This window comes from Canis aureus, chromosome 7, assembly GCF_053574225.1.
Source record: "Canis aureus isolate CA01 chromosome 7, VMU_Caureus_v.1.0, whole genome shotgun sequence".
Classification (NCBI taxonomy): Eukaryota; Metazoa; Chordata; class Mammalia; order Carnivora; family Canidae; genus Canis; species Canis aureus.
Window position 1 is genome coordinate 68,981,002 of NC_135617.1, and position 25,655 is coordinate 69,006,656.

The 25,655-nt window shown below is 38.7% G+C and overlaps 1 protein-coding gene and 1 long non-coding RNA gene across 4 annotated transcripts in view; one reads left to right on the forward strand and one right to left on the reverse strand.

Moving 5' to 3' along the window:
• NUDT3 (nudix hydrolase 3) overlaps positions 1-25,655 on the forward strand; it is a 127,432-nt gene that overhangs the window by 20,990 nt on the left and 80,787 nt on the right. Inside the window, exon 1 of one of the 3 annotated variants that reach the window (XM_077904373.1) lies at positions 13,769-13,816. The exons of the other annotated variants lie outside the window; for them this stretch is intronic. Within the exon in view, the coding sequence (XP_077760499.1) occupies positions 13,784-13,816 (33 nt within the window). The 5' untranslated portion in view covers positions 13,769-13,783. Of the gene's footprint in view, positions 1-13,768; positions 13,817-25,655 lie in introns of those variants that run through there. 3 annotated transcript variants of the gene reach the window in all.
• Positions 5,582-23,936, reverse strand: LOC144317663 (uncharacterized). Its single transcript, XR_013383668.1, has 2 exons — positions 23,252-23,936; positions 5,582-6,144 (listed from the first exon to the last, which is right to left on the reverse strand). It is a non-coding gene; the product is annotated as an uncharacterized LOC144317663 (long non-coding RNA).

The window sequence follows — 25,655 nt, forward strand, 5'->3', positions numbered from 1 at the left end:
AGTGATTTTGTTTCCTCGGGATATATACCTAGAAGTGCGATTGCTAGATCGTATGGTAGTTCTATTTTTCATTATTTGAGGAACTTCTTTTTTTTTTTTTTTTTTTTTTATGATAGGCACACAGTGAGAGAGAGAGAGGCAGAGACATAGGCAGAGGGAGAAGCAGGCTCCATGCACCGGGAGCCCGACGTGGGATTCGATCCCGGGTCTCCAGGATCGCGCCCTGGGCCAAAGGCAGGCGCCAAACCGCTGCGCCACCCAGGGATCCCTATTTGAGGAACTTCTGTACTGCTTTTCATAGTGGCTGAATCAACTTACATTCTTAACAGCAGCACACAAAGTTTCCCTTTTCTCCACATCCAACACTTTTAATGTCTTGTCATTTAACAGCCATTCCAACAGTTGTGAGGTGATATCTCATTTTGATTTTTCTGCCCATTTTTCTTTTTAGATTATTTATCTGAGAGAGAAGGAGCAAGCACAAGCCAAGGTGGGGGAGCTGGGCAGAGGAGAGGGAGAAGCAGACTCCCGTTGAGGAGGGAGCCTGATGCAGGGCTGGATCCCAGGACCTCATTATCATGATCCAAGCTGAAAGCAGATGCCCAACTGACTGAGCCACCCAGGCACCCTCTTCTACCCATTTTTAAATCCTATCTTCCCCCCCCCTTTTTTTTTGGTTTTTGTGTTATTGAATTGTATGAGTTCCTTGTATATCTAGGGTATTACCCTTATCAGATATCCAATTTGCAAATATTTTCTCCCATTTGGTAGGTTCCCTTCTCATTTTGTTGATAGTTTCCATTGCTCTGCAGGAGCATTTTTTTAGTTTGATGTAGTCACATTTATTTATTTTTGCTTTTTTTTTTCTAAGTAATCTGTACACCCAATACAGAGCTTGAACTCATGACTCCCAAGATCAAGAGTCTCATGCTCTGCCAGCTGAGCCCGCCAGGTTGCCTGTTGCCTTTGCTGTAGTGTCAAATTAAAAAATCATTGCCGGACTGACCGCCTGTGCTTTCTTCTAGGAGTTTTCTGATTTCAGGTCTCACGTTAAAGTCTTTAATTCATTTTGAGTTGATTTTTGTGTATAAGGTAGTGGTGCAGTTTCATTCTTTTGCATGTGGCTGTACAAGTTTTTCCAGCACCATTTATTGAAGAGACTGTCATTTCCTGTTACAGATTTTTGGCTCCTTTGTCATAAATTAATTGATCATAAACACAAGGGTTCATTTCTAGGCTCCCTATAATGTCCTATTGATTTTTTATCTGCCAACAGATTGTATTCTGTCTTATTGATCTTTGTATCTGCCAACAGTTGATGGTAATATCATACTGTTTTGATTAGTATAGCTTGGTAATATAGTTTGGAATTGGAACATGATTTGTTCTTCCTAAGATTGCTTTGGCTATTCAGGCTCATGTGAATTTTAGGAGTATTGTCTTATTCTGTGAAAAGTGTCATTTGGAATATTGGTAGGAATTGCGTTGAATTTGTAGATTGCTTTTGGTAGTATGGAACATTTTAACAATATTCTTCCATCCATAAGCATGGAATAACTGTCCATTTATTGTGTCTTCACTTTCTTTCATGAATGTCTTACAATTTTTAGCGTACATATCTTTCACCTCCTTGGTTAAATTTATTCCTAATTCCTAGGTATTTTATTCTTTTTGATGCAGTTGGAAATGGGATTTTTCTTTCACAATTTCTTTTTCTGATAGTTCATTGTTAGCGTATAGAAATGCAGCTGATTTTTTTTTTTTTTTTTTGTATATGGTGTTTGTATCCTGTAGTTTCACCAGATTTATTAGTTCTAACTTTGGTGTGGAGTCTTTAGGGTTTTCTTTTAAGATTTTATTTATTTATTCATAGAGATGCAGAGAGAGAGAGAGAGAGAGGCAGAGACACAGGCAGAGGGAGAAGCAGGCTCCATGCAGAGAGCCTGACATGGGACTCGATCCAGGGTCTCCAGGATCACGCCCTGGGCTGCAGGCGGCGCTAAACTGCTGCGCCACTGGGGCTGCCCAGGGTTTTCTTATATATAAGATCATGTTATTGGCAAATAGTGTAGGTTTTACTTTTTCCTTTCCAAATTGGATCCCTTTTATTTCTTTTTCTTGTCTAAGTGCTTTGGCTAGGACTTCCAGTACTATGTTGAATAAAAGTGGTGAGAGTGAGCGTCTTTGTTCTGTTCCTAATTTTGGAGGAAGAGCTTTCATTTTTTACCTTTGAGTATAATGTTAGTTGTGGGCTTGTCATAATATGGCCTTCATTATGTTGAGGTATGTACTTTTTTTACCCACTCTGTTTAGAGTTTTATAATGAAATGTTTAATTTTGTCAAGTGCTTTTTCTGTATCTATTGAGATGATCATATCACTCTTATTTTGTTAATGTAGTGTATTACATTGATATGTGGAACTATCTTTGCATCCCTGAAATAAATCCCACTTGATTGTGACATATAAAATATTCAATTCTTTTTTTTTAAACTTTGATTAGTCTCAGAATGATATTTTAGTAATAATATTAGAAAATAGCTTCTTTGTGCGGAGCCATCTGGCTGGCTCATTCAGTAGAGAGTGCTACTCAATCTCAGGGTCTTGTGTTCAAGCACGTGTTGGGTGTAGAGGTTACTTAAGGAAATTTACAAAAAAAAAAATGAAGCTCAAGAAAAAAAATACCTTGTTGGGGCATCTGTCTGGCTCACTCAGAGAATGCTGCTCTTGATCTTGGGGTTGTGAGCTTGAGTCCCACATTGGGTGCAGAAATTACTTAAAAATAAAAAATCTTTAGAAGAATACCTTGTTGCATAAGATATAATAAGGTAAATTACTAACATCTATAAAGCTAGAGGTAGGAAGGCTTCCATCATATTTTTGTTTCTTATTTACAGTTTCATCCAGTTTCCTTGGAGTAGACTCCTCCCTTTCATGAATTCGATAACTCACTGATGTGGTCAGTTTCATCATTTTCAGCATCTTTAGACACGGATGGTGCAACTGTGGGTTGAGAAATCAAATCTCCTAGTCTTTCCTTTTTAAAGAAATGATCCATTCTTAAATATAAAAGAATTATACATTTTCTTTTATTTGAGAATAAAATATTGTTAAAGTCATGTTTATTATTAAAGGCTGTTTAAGTTTTAGATACAATTTAAAAATTTAGAAAAATTTGAAAATTTGAAAAGTTGTATTATAAAACAAGACCACAAAAGGTACTGCTTGTGTTTTTGTGTAGGCATAAGCAAAGCTTCAGAATTAATGAAGTAATAGTAATGGTATATAGGGCAATATTCAGGTTACAGAAATTTAAAGCAAGTGTAAATGGTAATGACTGGTAAAAGCACAGAATGGAGATCAATCTGAGTTAATCTCTGAAAGACATATTTGTACCCTAAAGCATCATTATCTTAGAAAATCTGGATAACGCAAGACTATACAAGCACACATTCCATTAGTGGTTGGAGTGATGGCTTTGTTACCAGTCACGTAGCCTCTGGAAAAATCCACTGTACGCATATGAGAGAATAGGAGTGGAAAGGGCAGATAACATCTTAGTTTTTTTTAACATCTTAGTATTAAGATGACAATAGTGTTGGCCCCTCTGGGGCCTGTGATCCCCCAGGAATCTTTGAGAACTGCTGTTTCTAAGTGATTCTGACTACAGCCTGATGTGAAACTGGTGGAAGGAAAGGCATTAGTCAAGTGCTTTTTGTGCCAGGCACTGTGTTAGGATCTTCACAAGATACAATCTTATTTAGTCAAGGTCTTTGTAATGGTGGCAGTGAAAGTGATATGAGGTCACAGTTGGGTTATATATGAAGATGGGATTTTGTTGAGTGTAAGATGCAAGTCAGGTCAGGGGTGGCCTTTAGGGTTTTGACCAGAGTAACTGGAAGGGTAGAGCTGCCATTTCCTTGGCATGAAGAAAAGTACTGAAGGAGCAGGTTTGGGATGGGGAAGAGACCCACTATATACAGAAAATAGTGTTTAGGGGAGAGGAATGGGCTGGAGGTATAAATTTGGAAGTTGTCAGCCTATCAGTAGTATTTTAAGCCATAGTCTCGGACAGAGTCACAAAGAGCATAAGTAGCTATAGAGGAGAAGACACCTTAAGGACTAAGGCCTCTAACACTGCATGATTTAGAGGCTGAGGAGATAGCAAAGAGTAGCAAACAAGGGAGCAAGAAAATCAGAAGAGTATGTATTCTGGAAGCCAAGGAAAGGTTGATTCAATGCAGAGTGAATGTTACTATGACAAGGGCTAGTGGGTCAAGTGGATGAAGACTGAGTTGACTATTAGATGGGGCAACAAGAAGGTAATTGGTGACTTTGATAGGGGGCAAAATTCTGTTTGCAGTGGGTTCAGGACTGAGTGGGAAAAGAATATATATTAGTATAGACAATTTTACTGAATAATTTAGCTATAAAGAACAGTAGATAGGATATGGAGTCACGAGAGGGTTTGGTTTTCTTAAGGGAGAAATACAGCATGTTTTATGCTAATGGAAATGATCTGATTTGGTAAAGAGGTGAAATGTTAAGATTCAGAAGAGAGAATTGCTGGAGCAGTGTCTTTAAGTAGGACAGAGAGAAGATCTTGTGCACAAATGGAGGGGTTGGTTTTCACTTGGAGCACAGATAGTGTCTTTGTAGGACTGGGAGGAAAGGCAGGGTTTATGGACATGGATGCAGATAAGTAGCTAAGTTGTAGGATGGAAACATGGATATTCTTTTTAGATTGTGTCTATTCTCAGCAAAACAAAAACCAAGAGAGTGAGGGTGGGGCAGTTAAGGGTAATGTGCCACATCAAGTATAGCTGTGAAATGGCAAAGAAGCCATAAAAGGACCCTCTGGGGTATAACAAGAAATAGGCTAAGTGTGAATTTCACATCTGATTATCTCAAGTGAATTCTAGGATTAAGTGTTACAGAGCTTCCATTTTGGTTCCATAGTCTCACTAAATAAGATATATTTACATTTCTTTAAGTTTCTAATGTGTTACCTTTCTTATCAAGGAATATTTTTAAAGTACTGCCTGATTAGTGTATGATATTTTATTTGTACTCAAAGGATTAGCTTTTGCAGTCAGGTTGCCTTAGAATTATCCTTGTTTTAATGGTTATATTATACTTCACAGTTCTTGTAAATAATATACAAAGATGTTAGAAAAACTTAATATTGGGAAAGCAAAAGGACAAAACCAGTTGATTACATCAAATCTATTTTATATGCTAACAACACTAGTGAAATAACATCCATTGGTTATGTAAAATGTGTTTTGAACTTTGATACACAATACAGATCTATGAAACCAATGGCCAGTTGCTTTCTAGTGAAGGAAGAAAACAAATCCAAAAAAACAAATCACATTTTTTCAAGTCGTCCATTCCTAGAACTCTTAAGGACTTTGCCTAATCAGAGTGATTTATTATACATTTGAAAGTATATTGCTTAATAGTTACTCTTTTGTGTGAAACCTAGATTCATTTTCATTATTAAAGTATATAATTGAAGCTTTTAAACAGTTAACTTTAGGAGAAGCAACAAAACAAAAACCAACCATACATCATTAATGTTTTTGTAATTCTTTCTTTGTTCTTGATCCTTAGCGTGGCATATGTATATCGTCATTTTTTTTGTATTTTCAAATGATGCTGTAAACTGGTGTCGTCTTGTATGTAAGTTTGAAAAGACAATACATAGGTGAGTAGCCATTTTCTCACTCTTAATGTGGATAGACTTTGTTGCTATGTGACTGAGTCCAGGATTTGTGGAGTCATCTCTTATTGGTAGCATAGTCCTTCTGAAGTGGTCAGGCTGATCAGCTGTCGTGTTTTTTTCCCTGCCTGCCACAACTCTTAACATTGCTATAGGTCTGAGTTTCAGTGCCCTTAACATGTTTCTTTTGCATCCTGGATTAATGGTTCAGGAGTTTCTTGAGAATGATGATTGCCTTGGTTGTGTATAGGAAGATGACAGCCCATAGTACAGAATTAACACTATATTGTGGACTGACAATAATCCTGAAGATTGCTAGCTGAGACTTACCCGGAAGAATTATGTGTACAGGCAAAGCTTTTCATTGAGAGTATGGAAGATCTCAAAGCTGTCCACCTAATTCCACTTGTAGGCAATAAGCTGAAAGATAAAGAAGTAGAAGACTGATCAAAAAATCTATACACAGGGTGCCTGGCTGGCCCAGGAGTGTGCAACTCTTGATCTCAGGGTCGTGAGTTCAAGCCCCACATTGGACATGGAGCCTACTTTTTTTTTTTTTTTTTTTAAGATTTATAGATTTATTTTAGAGAGAAGTGGGGGAGAGGCAAGCAGGGGAGGGGTAGAGGGAGAGAGAGAGGGAGAAAAGCAGACTCCCTGTTGACTACAGAGCCCAGTACAGGGCTTGATCTCACAACCCTGAGATTGTGAACTGAGCCGAAATCAAGAGTCGACATAACCAACTGAGCCACCTAGGTACCCCTAAAACATAGCTTTTATATACATTGGGAAACCAAAAAACTCATTTGACTCATTTTATGGAAACATTTGCTTTATTTCATGGTCTGGAAACCACACCCTTGATACCTTGGAGATGTACCTGTGTTATGGAGCTTTCTTGATGCATAGATAGATACATAGCATTTGAGTATTCCTAGTGAATGAAGGCCCTCACTATCTAGCTGCAATTGGCAAGAATGATTAGTAGTTAACATGGATTATTTTCATATGAACAAGTGCTTAAGGGTGTTTAAATTTATTTGGACCTTACTGTTGATTTACTTAGCAGGTCATGTGAATAAAAGTTAAATTTGTAATCAGCTCCTCAGTTATAAATTTGGATTAACGTTGTCTGAGTTAATTGGTGAAGTCTGTTCTACATGCTTCATGGAATTTTTGTTTAAAAGATACTTTGATGGGGCACCTGGGTGGCTCAGTGGTTGAGTGTCTGCCTTCAGCACAGGGCGTGGTCCCTAGGTCTTGTGATTGAGTCCCTCTCAATCTGGCTATGTCTCCCTCTGCCTGTGTCTCTGCCTTTCTCTCTGTGTCTCTCATGAATAAATACATAAAATCTTTTTTTTTTTTTTGTTAAAGATTTTTGAGGGCAGCCCTGGTGGCTCAGCGGTTTAGCGCCGCCTTCAGCCCAGGGCGTGATCCTGGAGATCCGGGATCGAGTCCCACGTCAGGCTCCCTGCATGGAGCCTGCTTCTCCTTCTGCCTGAGTCTCTGCCTCTCTCTCTCTCTCTCTCTGTGTCTCTCATGAATAAATAAATAAAATCTTTAAAAAAATAAAAAATAAAAATATTTTTGATAATTTAGTCTCTTGGCCATTTATTTCTTAGGGTCCTAATAGCACTGTAGTTCTAAGAAGTATTGAAATTAATGTTCAAGATGTCACTGTCTAATTATATGAATTGTTACATTAAATGTTAACATGTTCTAATAGAATTATTTAAATCTGATTTAATTTCTAGTTTATTCTGCTTTCTGCCTATCACCCAGAAGTTTTAATAAAATAAAAACATAAACCATATCATTTAATGTCAGTTTACCACAGAGTGCAAATGAAATGACACTGTGATGATGGTTGGATTATATTGCAGAAGGAATGTTAGTGGTGATCACAAGGGAAGCAGAATGGAGTGAAGTCCTGGGGCCTCTGCTGAAGCATTCCTAATAGAAATATGCTTGTCAGCCATCTGGAGCAGGACATGAAGGGAAGTTCCTGGGGTCTGAGAGGGAATTTATCCTCCAGTCCTTTGATCTTGATTTTGGGGAGGGAGGACAAGCAACTATACAGAAGAGTGAAAAAGAGACCAGGCTGTTGATTTATGTGGTTATTTTTGGTGGGTAATCATGATACTTCCATCACAGGAATGTTAAGGACTCCAATATCTCAAAGGAAAGACTCTGCAAAGGGAATAAATCAGAGTGATTTCTCTGTTGCCACTTGAGGGAAACTGAGACCAAAATAGCAAATGATTTTTAAAAACTTTAGAATGTGTTTTGTTATAGGAAGTTTGAAAGCAGTTCCCTTGATAGTCTTAGGTGGTAAAATAGATCATTCACCAACTACCGCTAAAGCATTGGCTGTTCTGTCTGCCAAGTCCTGTACTAGATGCTTGGTATTCAACGATAAGCAAAAATATGGACTCTGCTCTTTGAACTTTAGAGTTAATCACACTCAGAAACGTTTGATCACAAACTGAAGTGGCATTGTCTAGGAAAAGAACATCATTAGTCAAGTGAACCCATTTGACAGAAAACCTTGATATGGACATGGTGGGCAGGCTGCCCTGATCTCTAAAGAATGAGTAAGAGTTAACTAGGGAGGGCTGCCCTGATCTCTAAAGAATGAGTAAGAGTTAACTAGGCATTGGGCAGGGCATTTCAGATTGAGGGAACAACTGTGCAAACACTGTATCAAGAGGGAGTGGAGTGTTTAAAGAATTGAAAGTAGGCCAATGGTACAGAGGTGCAGAGTACAAGCATGAAGTGAAGTCAGTGGGGCCAGACCGTAGAGGTCCTTGTTAGCCTTGGTCTTTGGCATTGGGTCTTTGTTTATTTGCTTCTTGGTGGATATTTACTTTTTAACTTTTTTACTGTGGAAAATTATGAACATACACAGAAGAGTGACAAATATACACTACTTAGTGTAGTTATCTAGCTTTAATCAGTACTTGACCAATCTTGTTTAATTTATATTTTCACCTGATAAAAGTTGTGATTCTTAAAGTAATGGGAGGCATTAGAAGAGGTTTTTTTTGTTTTGTTTTGTTTTAAATATTTTATTTATTTATCCATGAGAGGTATACAGAGAGAGAGAGAAGCAGAGACACAGCAGAGGGAGAAGCAGACTCCATGCAGAGAGCCCGATGCTGGACTTGATCCCGGGACTCCCGGATTACGCCCCAGGCTGAAGGCAGGTGGCAAACCACTGAGCCATCCAGGGATCCCCACATTTGAAGAGTTTTAATAAAAGCAGGAGTGAGTCAAAAACTGGACCAGATTTTTGTTTTGAAAGATAATTCAGGCTGTGGGGTGGGAAGAAATTAGAGGGGGAAGAGCACAGGCAGACTGGTAGACAGGTAGACAGTTTACTGTAGTGGTCCTGTCATGTAAATACCTTGAATCAAATTAGCTGTTGTGGAGCTGAGAAGAGTGGACAGATTTCAAAAATGTCAATGGGAAGATCCTCTGGATTTGGATTTGGTAGGAGGTTGGATATAAGGGATAAAGGAGAGGGAGAAGGTGGCCCTGGTAACCCCTTGGTTGCTGACTTGAACTTGGGATGGATGAAAGATCCTGAACTTAAAGGATGGTTGGTGGCACTGCAGTGTGAAGACCAAGTACAGGAAGAAAGCAGGCACCTAGTTTTGCCATCTTATCCCCTCCTCAAACCTCCAATGCTCTTTCTCCAGATGACATGGCAGTTTGACCTTTCATACTGAGGCCAAAGAGCTAAGATGAATTTGAGCTGTGCACTCTTTTTTTTTTTTTTTTGTAAGATTTTATTTATTGGGCACCTGAGTGGCTCAGATGGTTCAGCGCCTGCCTTTGGCCCACGTCATGATCCCCGGGTCCTGGAATCTGGCCCCATGTCGGGCTCCCAGCTTGGTGGTGAACCTGCTTCTGCCTCTGCCTCTGCCCCTCCCCCTGCTTATACTCGAGAGCATGTGTGCTCTCTCTCTCTCTCTCTCTCTCAATTGGATAAATAAAATTTTTTAAAGTGTAATTCATTCATTCATTCATTCATTCATTCATTCATTCATTCATTCATTTATAGAGCAAGCACAAGCAGGGGGGAGAGGCAGAGGCAGAAGGAGAGGGAGAGGCAAGCTCACTCCTGAGCAGGGAACCCAGTGTGGAGCTTCATCCCAGGAGACCTGAGCCGAAGGCAGATGCTTAACCATCTGAGCCACCCAGGTGCTCTTTTAATAGTTCTCTGGAGCAAAGGATATGGTCATATTTGGGTTCAAAGGACATCCTGGAAATGCTTTGTGGATTGGTGCTAAGAAGGCAGCAAAACCAACTTTATCTACCAGGGCAGATACAAACTATTAGAAATAGTCCATAAATAATCCACTTGGATTTTTTTTTTCTACTTGGATTTTGAGTAATATTTGCACTATTTTTTTCAGGAGTCGCCAATTCTTAAAAATAAACCAGACCAAAAAATGTAACACTTTCTAAATAATATGTTTCAGGCCCTTATGCAGGTAATTAATTTATGATAAACTGCCTCTAGGGAATCTCAGATTTGTCTCCAAGAATCTTTTTTTTTTTTTTTGTCTCCAAGATTCTGAATAGTATGTATTTTAACACAGGTGCCTGTGTTAGTCTTTCCAAGAAGAGGATGGGGTTAGTCTCCCCACTTTGGAGTTGCACCAGCTAGCTGCTCAGTAACTCTGTGAGGTTCCTGAGAAGACCATTTGGACACCTGTTCAAGTCATGGCTAGCTGTAAACCTCTGTAGGAATTCTTTTTTTGTTTTTTGTTTTTTTTTTTAAGATTTTATTTATTTATTCATGATAGTCACACAGAGAGAGACAGAGAGGCAGAGACACAGGCAGAGGGAGAAGCAGGCTCCATGCACCGGGAGCCCGACGTGGGATTCGATCCCGGGTCTCCAGGATCACGCCCCGGGCCAAAGGCAGGCGCCAAACCGCTGCGCCACCCAGGGATCCCTGTTTTTGTTTTTTTTGTAGGAATTTTTAAAAATCTTTTCACCATGCTGAGGTGGGATGTGATGAATAAATAATTTTAAGTAAAAGATGAATCTCTTTATATCAGTCTCTTGGTTTTTCTGAGAGGTCTTGCCTGGGTCTCTTTCATGTACCTCTCCAAGTCACACACTGTCACATCATGCTCTTTTTCTTTATGACGCTTATCACTGAAATCACCTTGTTTACGTGTTTTGTGACTCCCTGCCTTAACAGTGACTCCAGAGCTGCAGTCTCCTGTTGGGTTCATCAGTGTAGCTCTTGTGCCTAGACAAGAGCCCAATGTGTGCACATTCTCAAGAGATAGTTTTTGAATGAATAAATGAATGCTAATATATAAATATATTTCTGTCTTCATTTGCTAGATAATTCACATTGTTTAGTTTAATCATTATGAATAGTGTGATTTCTCAACAAATAAATTATTTGGTACCTAATGCATATTGAAATGTACACTGAGATGTAATTGTGCATTATGGTTTACAAAATAGACAAAAGTTGCTTATATGATGTGATGTCTGGAGTTTTTACCTTTGATTTTTCAAAAGCTACTGGTTTATTTTATATTTTTAGAATAATTTTATTTCTTTTTTTTTTTTTTAAGATTATATTTATAAATGAGAGACAGGGAGAGAGGCAGAGACACAGGCAGGGGGAGAAGCAGGCTCCATGCAGGGAGCCCAATGTGGGACTCGATCCCGGGACTCCAGGATCATGCTCTGGGCCGAACACAGCGCTAAATCGCTGAGCCACCGGGGCTGCCCAATAATTTTATTTCTAAATGATGAGAGAAAAGAGATTTCAGGATGCCTTTTGCAAGTATCTTTCAGTAACATGAAAGTATGAATAACCCTTAATTCCCACTAAGAAAAAGTCCAGATGGACTATTTATCATTCTGTCTTCTTTTGCTGTTAGCTTTTGAAGTGTGAGAACCTAGCCCAGTTATATATAATGATTTTGATCAATTGAGTGCAACTTGCACATCTGATAAGAAATTGTTGTGAAAGAATGTTGCAGACTTATCTGCCTTAGAAAGTTACATTTTTATGCTAGTGCTCCTTCTGTCTTCTGTATTCAAATGAATGTTGGTTGTGACACTTGTGACACTATTATTGGTTGTGACACTTGTGTTGAATCTTAAAGGATGGATAGAATTTATATAATGATTTCTGTTATTTAGAAACTGTTCTTAGCAGTTCATTTAGAAATTATTAGTAAAAACAGGGACGCCTGAGTGGCTCAGCAGTTGAGAGTCTGCCTTAGGCCCAGGGCGTGATCCTGGAGTCCCAGGATCGAGTCCCACGTTGGGCTCCCTGCAGGGAGCCTGCTTCTCCTTCTGCCTATGTCTCTGCCTCTCTCTCTGTGTCTCTCATGAATAAGTAAATAAAATCTTTAAAAAAAATAATAAATTGGGGGTCCCTGGGTGGCCCAGTGGTTCAGCGCCTGCCTTTGGCCCAGGGCATGATCCTGGAGTCCCGGGATCAAGTCCCACATCGGGCTCCCTGCATGGAGCCCTTCTCCCTCTGCCTGTGTCTCTGCCTAATCTTAAAAAAAAATTATTAGTAAAAACACAAGTATTTTAAAATACAATGTACTGATTTTTTATTATTTAACAATTTTTATATTCAAGTGTAATTTATATAGTGTTACATTAGTTTCAGGTGTGCAGTATATTGATTCAACAATTCTCTACATTACTCAGTGCTCATCATAATAGGTGTACTCTTAATTTCCTTTGTGTATTTTATCCACCCACCGCCCCCCCTGGTAACCATCAGTTCTCTGTATTTCAGAGTCTGTTCTTTTGTCTTTTTTCCTTTGTTCATTTGTATTGATTGTTAAATTCCATATGCGAATGAAATCATATAGTATTTGTCTTTCTCTGACTTACTCCTCTTGGTATTATACCCTCTAGATCCATCCATGTTGTAAATGGCAAGATTTCATTCATTTTTATGGCTGAGTAACATCCATCGTGTGTATACATAACACACACACCAGGTCTTCTTTATCCATTCATAATGCCACACTAAACATAGGGGTGCAGATACCTTTTCAAATTAATGTTTTCATTTTCTTTCGGTAAATACCTGGTAGTGGAAATTCTGGATCATATGATAATTCTATTTTTAATTTTTTAGGAGCCTCCATACTCTTTTTCCATAGTGGCTGTACCAGCTTACATTCCCACCAACAGTGCACACGGGTTCCTTTTTCTCCACATCCTTGCCAACACTTGTTTCCTGTGTTATTTATTTTAGCCTTTCTGACAGGTGTGAGGTGCTAATCTCTTTGTGGTTTTGATTTGCATTTTCCTGATGTTGGGTGATGTTGAGTATCTTTTCATGTGTCTGTTGGCCATCTGGATATACTTTGGAAAAATGTCTCTTCAAGCCCTCTGCCCATTTTTTCCTTGGATTATTTGGTGTTGAATTCTATAAATTCTTTATATATTTTGAATATTAACCCCTTATTGGACATATCAATATCTCCTCAGTAGATTGCCTTTTTGTTGATTTCCTTCCCTATTCAAACAAATACTTGTTTTTGTTTTTGTTTTAAGCTTCTATAGAAGAGATGCACAGGTTGAGCTGCTATTGGAAATAACACAGGAGTTTTTTCAGTGCTAAAGAACAGAGACTGAGCTTTTTAAATGAGAGCATTTAAATAGAGTTGTATTTGCAATGACAGTAAGGGCAACTTACAAACTGTTTCTGTTTCCTATGTCAGTCTTCTTTTCTGACTTTTTAAAATCTTCTAAAATATGTCTGTTGTTTCTTGATGTCCAGCAGAGGTAGATAAAAACAGCCATTGTGATATAATAATTTGACAGCGACAGAAAATACCAGCTGAGAAATGTGTGACCTAAGACAATGTATGGTCAAGTCGGGTCTTACTTGAGAGCTTGACTCAATCTGGTTAGTTAGCAAATAGCTTCCTTGTTCAGCCTCCCGAGGATGAAGCCAGGAACAGATGCCTGTTCTAGGTGGCTGACACCTAGAAGTCTCTGCCACATTTCTTTTCCTTTCCTTCCTGCTTTCCTTTGGCTGCCCCCCATCATGCCCACCCACAAATCAGATGTGGAGCATAGAGTAAGTTCCGTTGGACTGGAGGCAGGGGTGTAGGGTAAGTGAAGAGGAATGGTGGGAGTGAATGCTGTACCTGTCAGGGTGGCTTTACAAGGTCACAGGGCAATGGCAGAATCAGTGTTGTGTTTCTGTTTTGTTTTGTTTTTAAGATTTTATTTATTTTTTTTGAGAGAGAGCACAAGCTGGGGGAATGGCAGAGCGGGAGAGGGAGAAGCAGACTCCCCATGAGTAGGGAGCCCAATGCAGAGCTCTGTCCCAGGATCCTGGGATCATGATCAAAGCCAAAGGCAAGTCACTTAACCAAATTGAGCCACCCAGGTGCCCCAGTGTTGGGCTTTGGTCTTGTAGTTATTTCCATTGTGAAGATGATTGTGGGGGTAGGAATAATTTTTCTGGCATTTTAGAAGACTGCTAGCTAAACTAATTTTGAACTGGACATGTGAATGTTGTAAATGTGCAATTACTAAAAATATGTGCTGATCAGAACTCTCACCTTGCCATGTTTAATACATCTATTTTGGGCCATCTTTTCTCACTGCCAAGACTCCCTAATCTCCCACGACTGCTGAGTTTGCTTCTTACCCTTAAATGACAAGCCTGCTTCCCTCACTCCTCTTAATGGGCAAGGATAAAAACTGAGTTATTTTTTGGGGCTGAGGGTGGATAAGGAGTTCAGTCTGCTCTTTGTGTTTTCCTTTTTCTGGTTATTTGCAATTTTGGCTGATCTGTCTTCGGTAGCTCCCTTCCTCTAGTGGAAGTGATGAAATGTCAGTACTTGTTAGCTTGCAAAGGAACCCAGATAACCCTTTATCCTTGTTAAGGTGAGTCTGTGGATCTGGAGGACTCCCAGGCTCCACTGGCTTAGAACAGAATGAGTCTTGGTCTGGCTGTTAACATGTAATGCAGCCGCATAGCTCATAAACCAGCTATGAACATGTCAGCTTTTGGTTACTCAGAAAAGTGGAGAGCAAGAGGACACTTGTACTGGTATTTTTTGAGTATCGTGATTAATCATTATGATATACTGAGGATGTTTTGCAAATTGAGACCATGTGCTATGGAACCAAAGTTCCAAGTGTAATTTGCTCTTTCTACAGACACAGACTCCCAGGATTCTCATTATGAGTGTTAGCTCATGGTGGGTAGTGCAATAGCATTCAACCAGAGTCCGTGTGGTGGAAAGAACATGGTGTTAGAGTCAGGTCTGTAGTTCAGGTCTGAGTTACTCTTCTTAAACCAGTTTCTTCAAGTGTAAAATAGAAGTGCTAAAATAGAAGTGCATCCACTAACAACATCTTAATTCCTAGGATTATTATGAGAATTAAGTTAGATTATATTAAAAGCACAGCAAATAAATAAATATGAATATATTTAAGACATTTTAAATTGCTATACTAATAATTCTGTAAGCTTAGATTGAACCTTTACCGTTCCTTTAAAGTAGTCCAGCAATTGTGTTTTAAAATATACTAGTACCTTTAAAAAATATTTGAAAGCTTTTTTAAATAGACTTTGTTTACCAGAGCAGTTTTAGGTTCACAACAAAATCGAGTGATAAGTACAGAAAGTGCCTGTATGCCCTCTGCACCCACACACTTAAAACCTACCCCATTGTCAGCATCCCCCACCAGAGTGGTACATTGGTACCACTCAATGGTACAGTGGTACAGTGGTACAAGGCACTGATCCTACCTTGCCACATCATTATCACCCCAAATCCATACTTTATATGAGTGTTCGCTCTTGGTGTTGTATATTCTGTGGATTTTGATATATGTATAATAACATATATCACCATTGGAGTGTCATACAGAATAGTTTTACTGCCCTAAAAATCCTCTGTTCTCTGTTTCATCCTTCCCTGCCCCCAACCTTTAGCAACTATTCATCCTTTTTTTTTAAGATTTTATTTATTTGACAGTGAGAAAGCACAAGCAGGGGGAGTGGCAGAGGGAGAGGGAGAAGCAGACTCCTCATTGAACAGGGAGCCCGATGTAGGGCTTGATCCCAGGATCCTGAGATGACCCAAGCCGAAGGCAGATGCCTAACAGACAGAGCCACCCAGGTGCCCCAAAAAAACTAGTTTTAAAAAGTATTCTCTTAAATGTTTTTCTTATAGAATGTTCTGTTATTAAATGGCAACTTATAATTCATTATGATTTCATGGATAAAAAGGCTTTGTTTTCTACATACTTCATCAGGTGGGTGTTGTGAGGATATTTCATTCTCCAGATGCTTTGAAGTACAATTGAGAGACAAATTTAGGATCACATTGTTAAAGTAAAAGTTTTAGAGGAATTACAAAAATGTGGCCAAATTAATTGTTCAGGAATAATGCTTTTCTCAGGGTAGGACAGAGTAATTTTTAGTTTGGTCTCCTAATGGCTGAATAAAGGAATGTCAAGAATATAATTTTGGGTTTCTTTATTTTAAGAAAATAATTTATGAGAGTTTGCATTAAAAATATATGAAACAGGGGCTCCTGAGTGCCTCAGTCAGTTAAGCATCCAGCTCTTGATTTTGGCTCAGGTCATGACCTTGGGGTTATGGGATCAAGCCCTGCATTGGGCTCCGTGCTCTTTGTGGAGTCCACTTGAGATTTTCTTTCTCCCCTTTCTTTGGCCCCTCCCCTTGCTCGCACGTGTGTTCCTTCTCTCTGTCTCGTTCTCTCTCAAACAAACAAATAAATAAATCTTTTAAAAAATATATGAAACAGAACAGGTAAAAAATTTAAAAAGATCAATAGAAGAGATATTCCCAGAATGGGCAGTCATCCACTAAATCTAGATCCCTTATGGGTTAGCTAAAAAGAAAGGAAAATGTGATAGGACTAATGGCTTTTTAGAGACTGACAAAGAACAAATATAAATTAGTCTAGAAATAGACTTTTCCTGACATTACATTTTAAGATGTATTTATAGAGTAATTCTCATGTATAGGGAATTTGAATGTTATAGTGGCAGTATCTTTGAATGTGTTTGGTTTATTTTTTTTTTTTAAGATTTCATTTATTTATTTATTTATTCATGACAGACACAGAGAGAGGCAGAGACATAGGCAGAAGGAGAAGCAGGCTCCATGCAGGGAGCCCGATGTGGGACTCGATCCTGGGACTCCAGGATCGTGCCCCAAGCAAAAGGCAGACGCTCAACCACTGAACCACCCAGGCGTCTCTTTTTATATGATTTAAAATTCAAAAGGTGCAGGGTGCCTGGGTGGCTCAGTTGGTTAAGTGTCTGCCTTCAGCTCAGGTCATGATCCCAGGGTCCTGGGGTGGAGCCTTACATCCAGGTCCCTGCTCAGCCTGAGAATCTGCTTCTCCCTCTGCCCCTTCCCCTGCTTGTACACGCACATGCATTCTCTCTCTCTCTCTCTCTCTCTCTCTTTCTCCCCTCAAATAAACAAAATCTTTAAAAAAATAAAATTCAAAAGGTACAGTTGGGATTCAGTGAAAATTCCCCTTCCCATACTTGTCCTCCCAGTTACCCAGTTTCCTTCCTTGCAGTCAACCAGTCTTAGCAGTTTCTTATGATTCCTATAATAGATGTTTGATTATAGAAGATTCATTTATATTAACTTTTTAAAGGTTTTATTTATTTGACAGGGATAGCACAATTTTAAAGCAGTTGCTACCCATTTTTTTCTGATTTCTAGTGACACTCTCCATCTTCCTAAATAGAGTAAATGAAGTATAATTTGTGGTAGAATAAAATAGTTCAACAGCTTGATTATGTTAGAAACAGAAATTTGTGAAATAATAGTATTTGAAATGACATAAAATCTTTTCATCTTAATTTTCTCGTATATAGTTAAATATTTGGTTTATTCTTGGAGCACCTTATATGTTTGACCTCTTTTGTGTTTTCATTTTCATAAGAATGATAAGCTGGAGTTCACACATATGCGGTCAGAGTTGCAAAAGAATAGTTATTTGTGACCTGCCTGCCCCCTACTTACTGCTCATCTGACACTACCATAAAGTGTGGCTTTCCGGTACATCTGCTCGTGGCTATAACTGGGCAGGCTGTAGCCATGGTGTAAACCATTAGGTTTATAATACATTGGTGTAAAAAAAAAAAAATAATAATAATAATAATACATTGGTGTAAAGTTAAAAATTGCTTTTTTTACTAAAAATAATTTCCTTTTATTTTATATTTTTTATTAATTTCCTTTTAATCATTTGATGTGCTTATGTGTGGATTTAATATTATTTTAATAGTAATCTGGAAAATTTTGGTGTGATTTCTTTGAAATAATAAGCAGCAGAATAGTTAGGAGCCCATTATAACAGTGACAAAAAATAATAAACTGAAGAAATAGGTAAGATGTGTGCAAAGAAAACTTCTAAAATGTCACTGAGAGGATGGAAAAATGTACCGTTTTCCTAGGTAGGAAGGTTCAGCATCACAAGATGTCAGTTCTTGCTAAGTTAATCTACAAATTAAACTTGTTTCTTGTAGAAATTAGAAATGTCTTATTTAAACAGCTCAAGCAATTTCTGAGGGTCAAATCGATAAATAAACATGGAAGAATAGCCAGTAAAATTTGGAAACAGAAGAATGAAGGGTGGTAGTGGTGATATCTAGTCCAATTAAACCATGTTGCAAAGCTATGTTACGTAATATAGAATGCTTGGAAATTGGATCAGGAGTAGGCAAATGAATCAATGCAACAGAATAGGTAGTCCAGAAATAAATTGGCAAGTCATCTAAAAAATATAAAGTTGGATTTTTATGTTTATAGCGGAATAGCTTCCATTGTAAATAGGAAATATAAATAAGAAACTAAAACCATAAATTTCTGTAAGAAGACATAAGGTCGTTTTGTTACAGTCTTGGACTGGAGCAGGACCTTCTAATTATGCCATTTAATTCCCAAATATATATGGAAGTATATGGCTAAGAATAACCAAGACATTAAAAGAATGTTACTGAAAATTTCAAATCTTGACTCTTAATTTCCCCTAATTTCAGGGTAGTGAGATCCAGCCCTGAGTGGGGCTCTGAATTCAGTGGGGTATCTGCTTCTCTCCTTCTCCCTCTTTTTCTCTGCCTCTCATGTGCCCACCCATGTGTGCTCATGTATGTGTGTTCACTCTCTCTCAAAAATAAATCTTCAAAAAAAAAAGAAAATTTCAAATCTGTACAAATGTACACTAGATAGTATAATGAACCCATACGTATCTCTCTGTCAGTTTCAGCTGTTAGCAACTCATAGCTGGTTTTGCTTCATGTGTATTCCTAACCACTTCTCTCCTCCTCTGTTATCTGATCAAATCTTAAACATCATATAATTTTGTCCATAAATTTTTAGTAGGTACTTTTTTTTTAAGATTTTATTTATTCATGAGAGACACACAGAGAGAGGCAGAGGAAGAAGCAGGCTCCCTGCAGGACCCCGGGATCATGACCTGAGCCAAAGGCAGACACTCAACCACTGAGCCACCCAGGTGCCCCTAGTAAATACTTCTGAAATAGAACTCTTTTAGAACCCCATCCACAATATCATAATCATACAGTAAAAAGTTCATACAGGAAAGGTAGGTTTTCCCCTTAGTGTAGCATTATTCCCCAAATTAATGAGTACATCACCTATGGTTCAATCCATGAGTTCATCATATTGATTTTTGACTAGTAGGAGTCTCTTCAAGTTAACTCCTGAGTCCCATTTGTATTTATTTAACTACATCTTAGCAACTTGAGTCCACCAATATACAAAAAGAGTAATAGATGATGACAATCTAACCACATGAATTCCAGAAATGCAAGGCTGATTTAACATTTGAAAAATCAATCAGTGGGAATGCCTGGGTGGCTCAGCGGTTGAGCATCTGCCTTCAGCCTGGGGCGTGATCCTGGAGTCCCGGGATCAAGTCCCACGTCGGGTTCCCTGCGTGGAGCCTGCTTCTCCCTCTGCCTCTGCCTCTCTCTGTCTCTGTCTCTGTCTCTGTCTCTCTCTCTCTGTCTCTGTCTCTCTGTCTCTGTCTCTCATTAATAAATAAATAAAATCTAAAAAAAAGAAAAGAAAAATCAATCAGTGAAATCCACTACATTAACAGACTAAAAAAAAGAAAAACCATATCAATATCAGCAGATTTAGAAAAAGTCTTAGACAAAATTCAATATCCATTTATGATAAAAAGCCTCAGCAAACTAGGAAAAGGTAGGAACTTCCTCAACATGATAATAGCTACTCAAAACAACTACCATTATGCTTTACTATATCTATATATTTAATATTTTATTTATTTTTAAGAATATGAGCCAGGGGAGGAGCAGAGGTGGAGAGAGGTAGAGAGGGAAAGAGAGAATCCCAAGCAGACTGCCCTGAGCACGGAGCCTAACTTGGGACTCAGTCTCATGACCGTGAGATCACAACTTAAGCCAAAATCAAGAGTCAGACACAACCAACTGAGCTGCCCAGGCGCTGTATACTTTAGTATTGAAAAAAATACATACATTCTCCTTAAGATGGTGAACCAGACAAGGATGTCTGTTCTTACCACTTCTGTTAATCACTGTTCTGAAAGTCCTGTCTAGTACAGTAAGGCAAAAATAATGAATGATATGAGAGGAAGAAGTAAAACTGTCTTTTTTTTTGCAGCTTACTTGATCATCTATGTAGAAAATCCTAAGGAATCTATCAAAAAGTTACCAGAACTATTTTTTTTTTTTTTTGAAGATTTTATTTATTCATGAGAGACCTAGAGAGAGAGAGAGAGGCGGAGACATAGGCAGAGGGAGAAGCAGGCTCTTTGCAGGGAGCCTAATGTGGGACTTGATCCCAGGACTCTGGGATCACGCCCTGAGCTGAAGGCAGATGCTCAGTCGCTGAGCCACCCAGGCGTCCCAGTTACCAGAACTAGTAAGTGATTTTAGTGTGGAAAAAGGATAAGATCAGTATGCAGAAATCAGTATTTTGTGTATACTAGCAGTTAACAGAAATTGAAATTTTAAGAATATCATTTAAAAGAGCATCAAGGGCAGCCCAGGTGGCTCAGCGGTTTAGCCCTGTTTTAGCCAACAGCCCTCCATTTTCCTAGAGTTAAGGGTCTCTTACGGTTTGTCTCCCTCTCTGATTTCGTCTGGGAGGGAGAGGATCTTAAGCAGGCTCCCTGCCCCATTTGTGAGCCCAGCATGGAACTCAGTTCCATGGCTCTGAGATCATGACCTGAGCCAAAATCGAAAGTTGGATGTTTGACTGAGCCACCCAGGCACCACTGTAAATAAAGTTTTCAAGAATCATAGCCACATTCATTTATGTATTGTCTCTCACAGCGTCTGTGCTGCAATGGTAGAGCTGATAGTTGCAACAGAATATACAGCCCACAAAAAAAAAAAGAAAAGAAAAAAAAGAATATACAGCCCACAGAGCTGAAAATATTTACTACCTGGCCTTTTATTGAAAAAGTTTGCCAACCCCTGATGTAGAAGAGCTTTATGATCTCAAGGAAGGGGCGGATTTCTTAGCCAAGAAACAGAAAATACTAACCATAAAGGGGAAAAAAGTGTATTCATCAAAGTTAGTAACTTGTGTTCATCAAAAGATACGAAAGAATGAAGAGAGTCCTCAAGAATGGGAGAAAATATTTGAATGTATAACAAAATCTGTAAAGAACTCCTACCAACCAGAAAAGAACACAGTAGAAAAATGGACCCTAAACTTGATCAAGCCCGTGATAAAAGTGGAAACCCAGATGGCCTGAGAACATTTTTTAAAGTACTCAGCCTCATTAGTAATCAAAGAAATGCAAAACCCCCCACAATGACATACTGTTAAACTATCAACCAACATACTAACTAAACTAACATACTATTAAACGCTCTTACCAAAGAGAATGTAAATTGGTACAGCCATTATGGAGACCAGTTTGGAGGTTCCTCCAAAAATTGAACTACCCTATGATCCAGCAGTCCTATTTCTGAGTGCCTCTGAAGGAAATGAAGTGAGTATCTCAGATAACTGCACCCCTTTGTTCCTTGTGGCATTAATTCACAGTAGTCAAGACATGGAAACAACCTTAGTGTCTGTTGATGGATGAATGCATAAGGAAAATGTGGTGCATCTGCACTCACACACAGATATTATTCAGCTAAAAAAAGAAGGAAATCCTACCTTTTTAAGATTTTATTTATTTATTAATGAGAGACACAAACAGAGAGACACAGGCAGAGGGAGAACCAGGCTCCATGCAGGGAGCCTGACGTGGGACTTGATCCCGGGTCTTCAGGATCAGGCCAGGCCCTAGGGCTGAAGGTGGTGCTAAACTGCTGAGCCACCTGGGCTGCCCAAAATCCTACCATTTGTAACAACTATGGGTAAATCTTGAGGGCATAACGCTAAGTGAAGTAAGTCCAACATAGGAAGACAAATGCTCTAACGATCTCACTTATACGTAGAATCTAAAAGAGTTGAACTCAGAAACAGGGTAGAATGGTGGTTACCAGAGTCTGGGGGATGGGGAAAATGAGGAGATGTTGATCTAAGGGTATAAACTTCAAGTTGTTTTTGTTTTTTGTTTTTTTAAGTAACTTTTATCCCCAACTTGGGGCTCAAAATTCACAAACCCAGAGAGCAAGAGCCCCATGCCCTACTGACTGAGCCAGCCAGGTACCCGAACTTGAAGTTATAAAATGTAGTTCTGGAGAGCAAATGTATACAGTGGTGACTGTAGTTAGTAAATACAGTGTTGCATACTTGAAATTGGATATTCTTAAAAAAAAAAAAAAAAAAAAAATTGTTGGATATTCTCACCAGGCACACAAAATGGTGACTATATGAAGTAATGGATGTATTAACTAACTTTATTGCAGTAATCCTTTTACAGCATATTATGAGTATCAAGTCATTATGTCACACCCTGTAAATTTATAATTTTATTTTTTAATAAATAGTAAACAAACAATACCTCATTAAAGCTGGGAGGGGGAACACATCTGACTGGCAAAAAAAAAAAATATATATATATATATATATATATACAATTACAGAAAAATAGAAAGCTTCTACATGGCAAAATCACCATAAAGTCAAATTGACAATCACCAGGCTAATTTACTTAATATTATGTGAAGAGCTTCTCCAAATCAATGAGGAAAAAACCAATAACCCAATAGAAAAATTGGCAGAGGGTATGCAAAGGAAATACAAGTGACTCTCAAATATGTGAAAGATGCAACACCTCTCTTGTAATAAGAGAAATGCAAATTGAAACTAAAAGGAGATGGCCATGTTTTACCTGTGAGATCGGCCAGTGTCAAAAAATAGGATAATACCACATGTGATAAGAACGTGAGGGAACAGTGAGCCTCATACACTACTGGCAGGCATGTATAAACCTGTAAAACCTCTGTGGGAGGCAAAGTATCAGCATTTATTAAAATTACAAATGTGTCTTATCTTTATAGCAGTTCTTAGATTGTATAAAGAAAATACCTTTATCTTGATCCAAATGACCTCTATGTTATCAAATCAAATGCTCCATTCTTATTAGTCTTCATCTTTCTTGACCTCTTAGTGGTGTTTAACTCAGTTGGTCGTTCCTTCCTCTTTCAAACACTTTTCTTGGTTTCTTGCATGCCTTTTTGCTTGATTTTCTTTCGCACTCACTATTTGTTCCTTCTTGGACTCCTTTGTTGAATCCTGCAAAACATTGAAGAGCCCCAGGGCAGAAGCTAGGAGTGCTCCAGATTTTCTCTCTAAATAATCTCGTCCAGCCCCAAATTCTGCACACTGCTAGATGTTAATCTCTGTCTCTGACCTCTTTGTTGAACAGCAGATTCATCTCTCCAACTGCCTTCTCAGCAGCTCCATCTGTGTGTTTGATAGGCAGCTCAGACTCAACATGCGCAAAGCTGAACTCCCGGTATTACCTGCCAGACCTGCTCCTCCCATTGTTTTCCCATTTTGTCCATTGGCTCAGGTCCAGGAACTGAAGTCATCTTTGACTTCCTTCTTTTTCTCATAGCCCATATCAAGACTTCTCTTGGCTCTACCTTTAGAAGAAGAGTCAGAATGTTACCACTTCTTTCTCCCTGTTATCCCTTTAGTCTGAAACCATCTTCACTTCTCTCCTTGGACTAGCATAGATCCTCCTGTTTTATCCCACCCTTGTTCAACCTTGCAATCTATTCTCCAGTAACTGTTCCAGATGTTTGCTTAGAACCCCTCAGGGGCATTCTTCTTCACTTGGGATACGATCCCAAGTCCTTACCTCCTTAACTTGTGATTCCCTCTATGACCTGTTCCCCTCCTCCTACTTTTTTCCTTACTTATTCTGCTCTAGCCATGCTGGCTTTCTTACCTAGACCTTGCGGCCTCAGGGCAGGAACTTTGTTTCTGAGGGTACCTTTCCCTAGAGAGCCAAAGGCTTGTTTTCTTCACTTCAGTCAGATCTGCGCTCAAACATCCCCTTTTAGGAGAGACTTTCCCTGACCTCTCTGTCTAAAAGAGTACTCTGTTAATTTCTACTTCCTTTTTTGGTCTTTTTTTTTTTTTTTTGAGATTTTATTTTATTTTATTTTTTATTTTTATTTATTTATGATAGTCTCACACACACACACACACACATACACACAGAGAGAGGCAGAGACACAGGCAGAGGGAGAAGCAGGCTCCATGCACCGGGAGCCCGATGTGGGATTCGATCCCGGGTCTCCAGGATTGTGCCCTGGGCCAAAGGCAGGCGCTAAACCACTGCGCCACCCAGGGATCCCTGAGATTTTATTTATTTATTCATGAGGGACACAGGGAGAGATGCAGAGACACAGGCAGAGGAAGAAGCAGGCTCCATGGAGGGAGGCTGATATGGGACTTGATCCTGGGACTCCAGGATCACCCCCTGGGCCAAAGGCAGGCACTAAACCACTGAGCCACCCAGGTGTCCCTGGTCTTTTTCTTCTTATTAGTATTTCTGATCACCTGACTTTATTTTAGTTTATTGTCTGTCGTCTTCCATTAGATTGTACATTCCAAAAGAACAGGGCTTTTGTTATGCTTATTGCTGTCTCCACAGTGCTTAGACAGTGATTGGCCCTGAGTAGATATTCAATGGCTGTTAGTTTAATGAGGGAATGAATTTATGAATTCTATCAGTATATTCACATTTGGAAAGTGATTTGTGTATAGGGCTGTTTATTTATTTATTTATTTATTTATTTATTTATTTATTTTTTTGTATAGGGCTGTTTATTGTAGCATTGTTTTAATAGCAGAAATTGGAAATACCCAAAATGTCCGTCAAGACGTGTGATTAAATAAATTGTGGTACAACCATATCATAAAGTCCCCAGTTGGAGATATGTATGATTTCATTTATATGAAGACCCAGAACAGGCAAAACTAATCTATGATGGTATAAATCACAATGGCGATTGTTTCTGGGTTGGGGGCATTGACAGGAAAGAGTCACAGGGAACTTTCTGGGAAGATGGAAACATGTATCCTTATAGGAATGTATATGGGATCAGGTGCATGCATTAGTCAGACTCATTGAGCTGTGCCCTGACAGTCTGTAAGTTCCAGTGAGTGTGAATAATAATTCAGTTACAACAAAATGTATTTCCTATAAATGAAAAAACGAATTTGTGTATCAAGTTAGTGGCATAATTGTACAGAAGGTAAATCTTTCATGTGACTTTAAAACAGTGTTTTGATTGAACATCTCTAGTAGGATCTATCCTTAAGCTAAGAAGAACTACAAAGAACCTTGAACTGTAGTTAGTGGTTTTATAGCTAATAGTGCTATTGATTTGAAACTATTATATTACAGGACAACTCAGATAATTATATTAATGTTATCTTTTAGGGTAAAAAATATATGTAAGCATAAAATCCAATT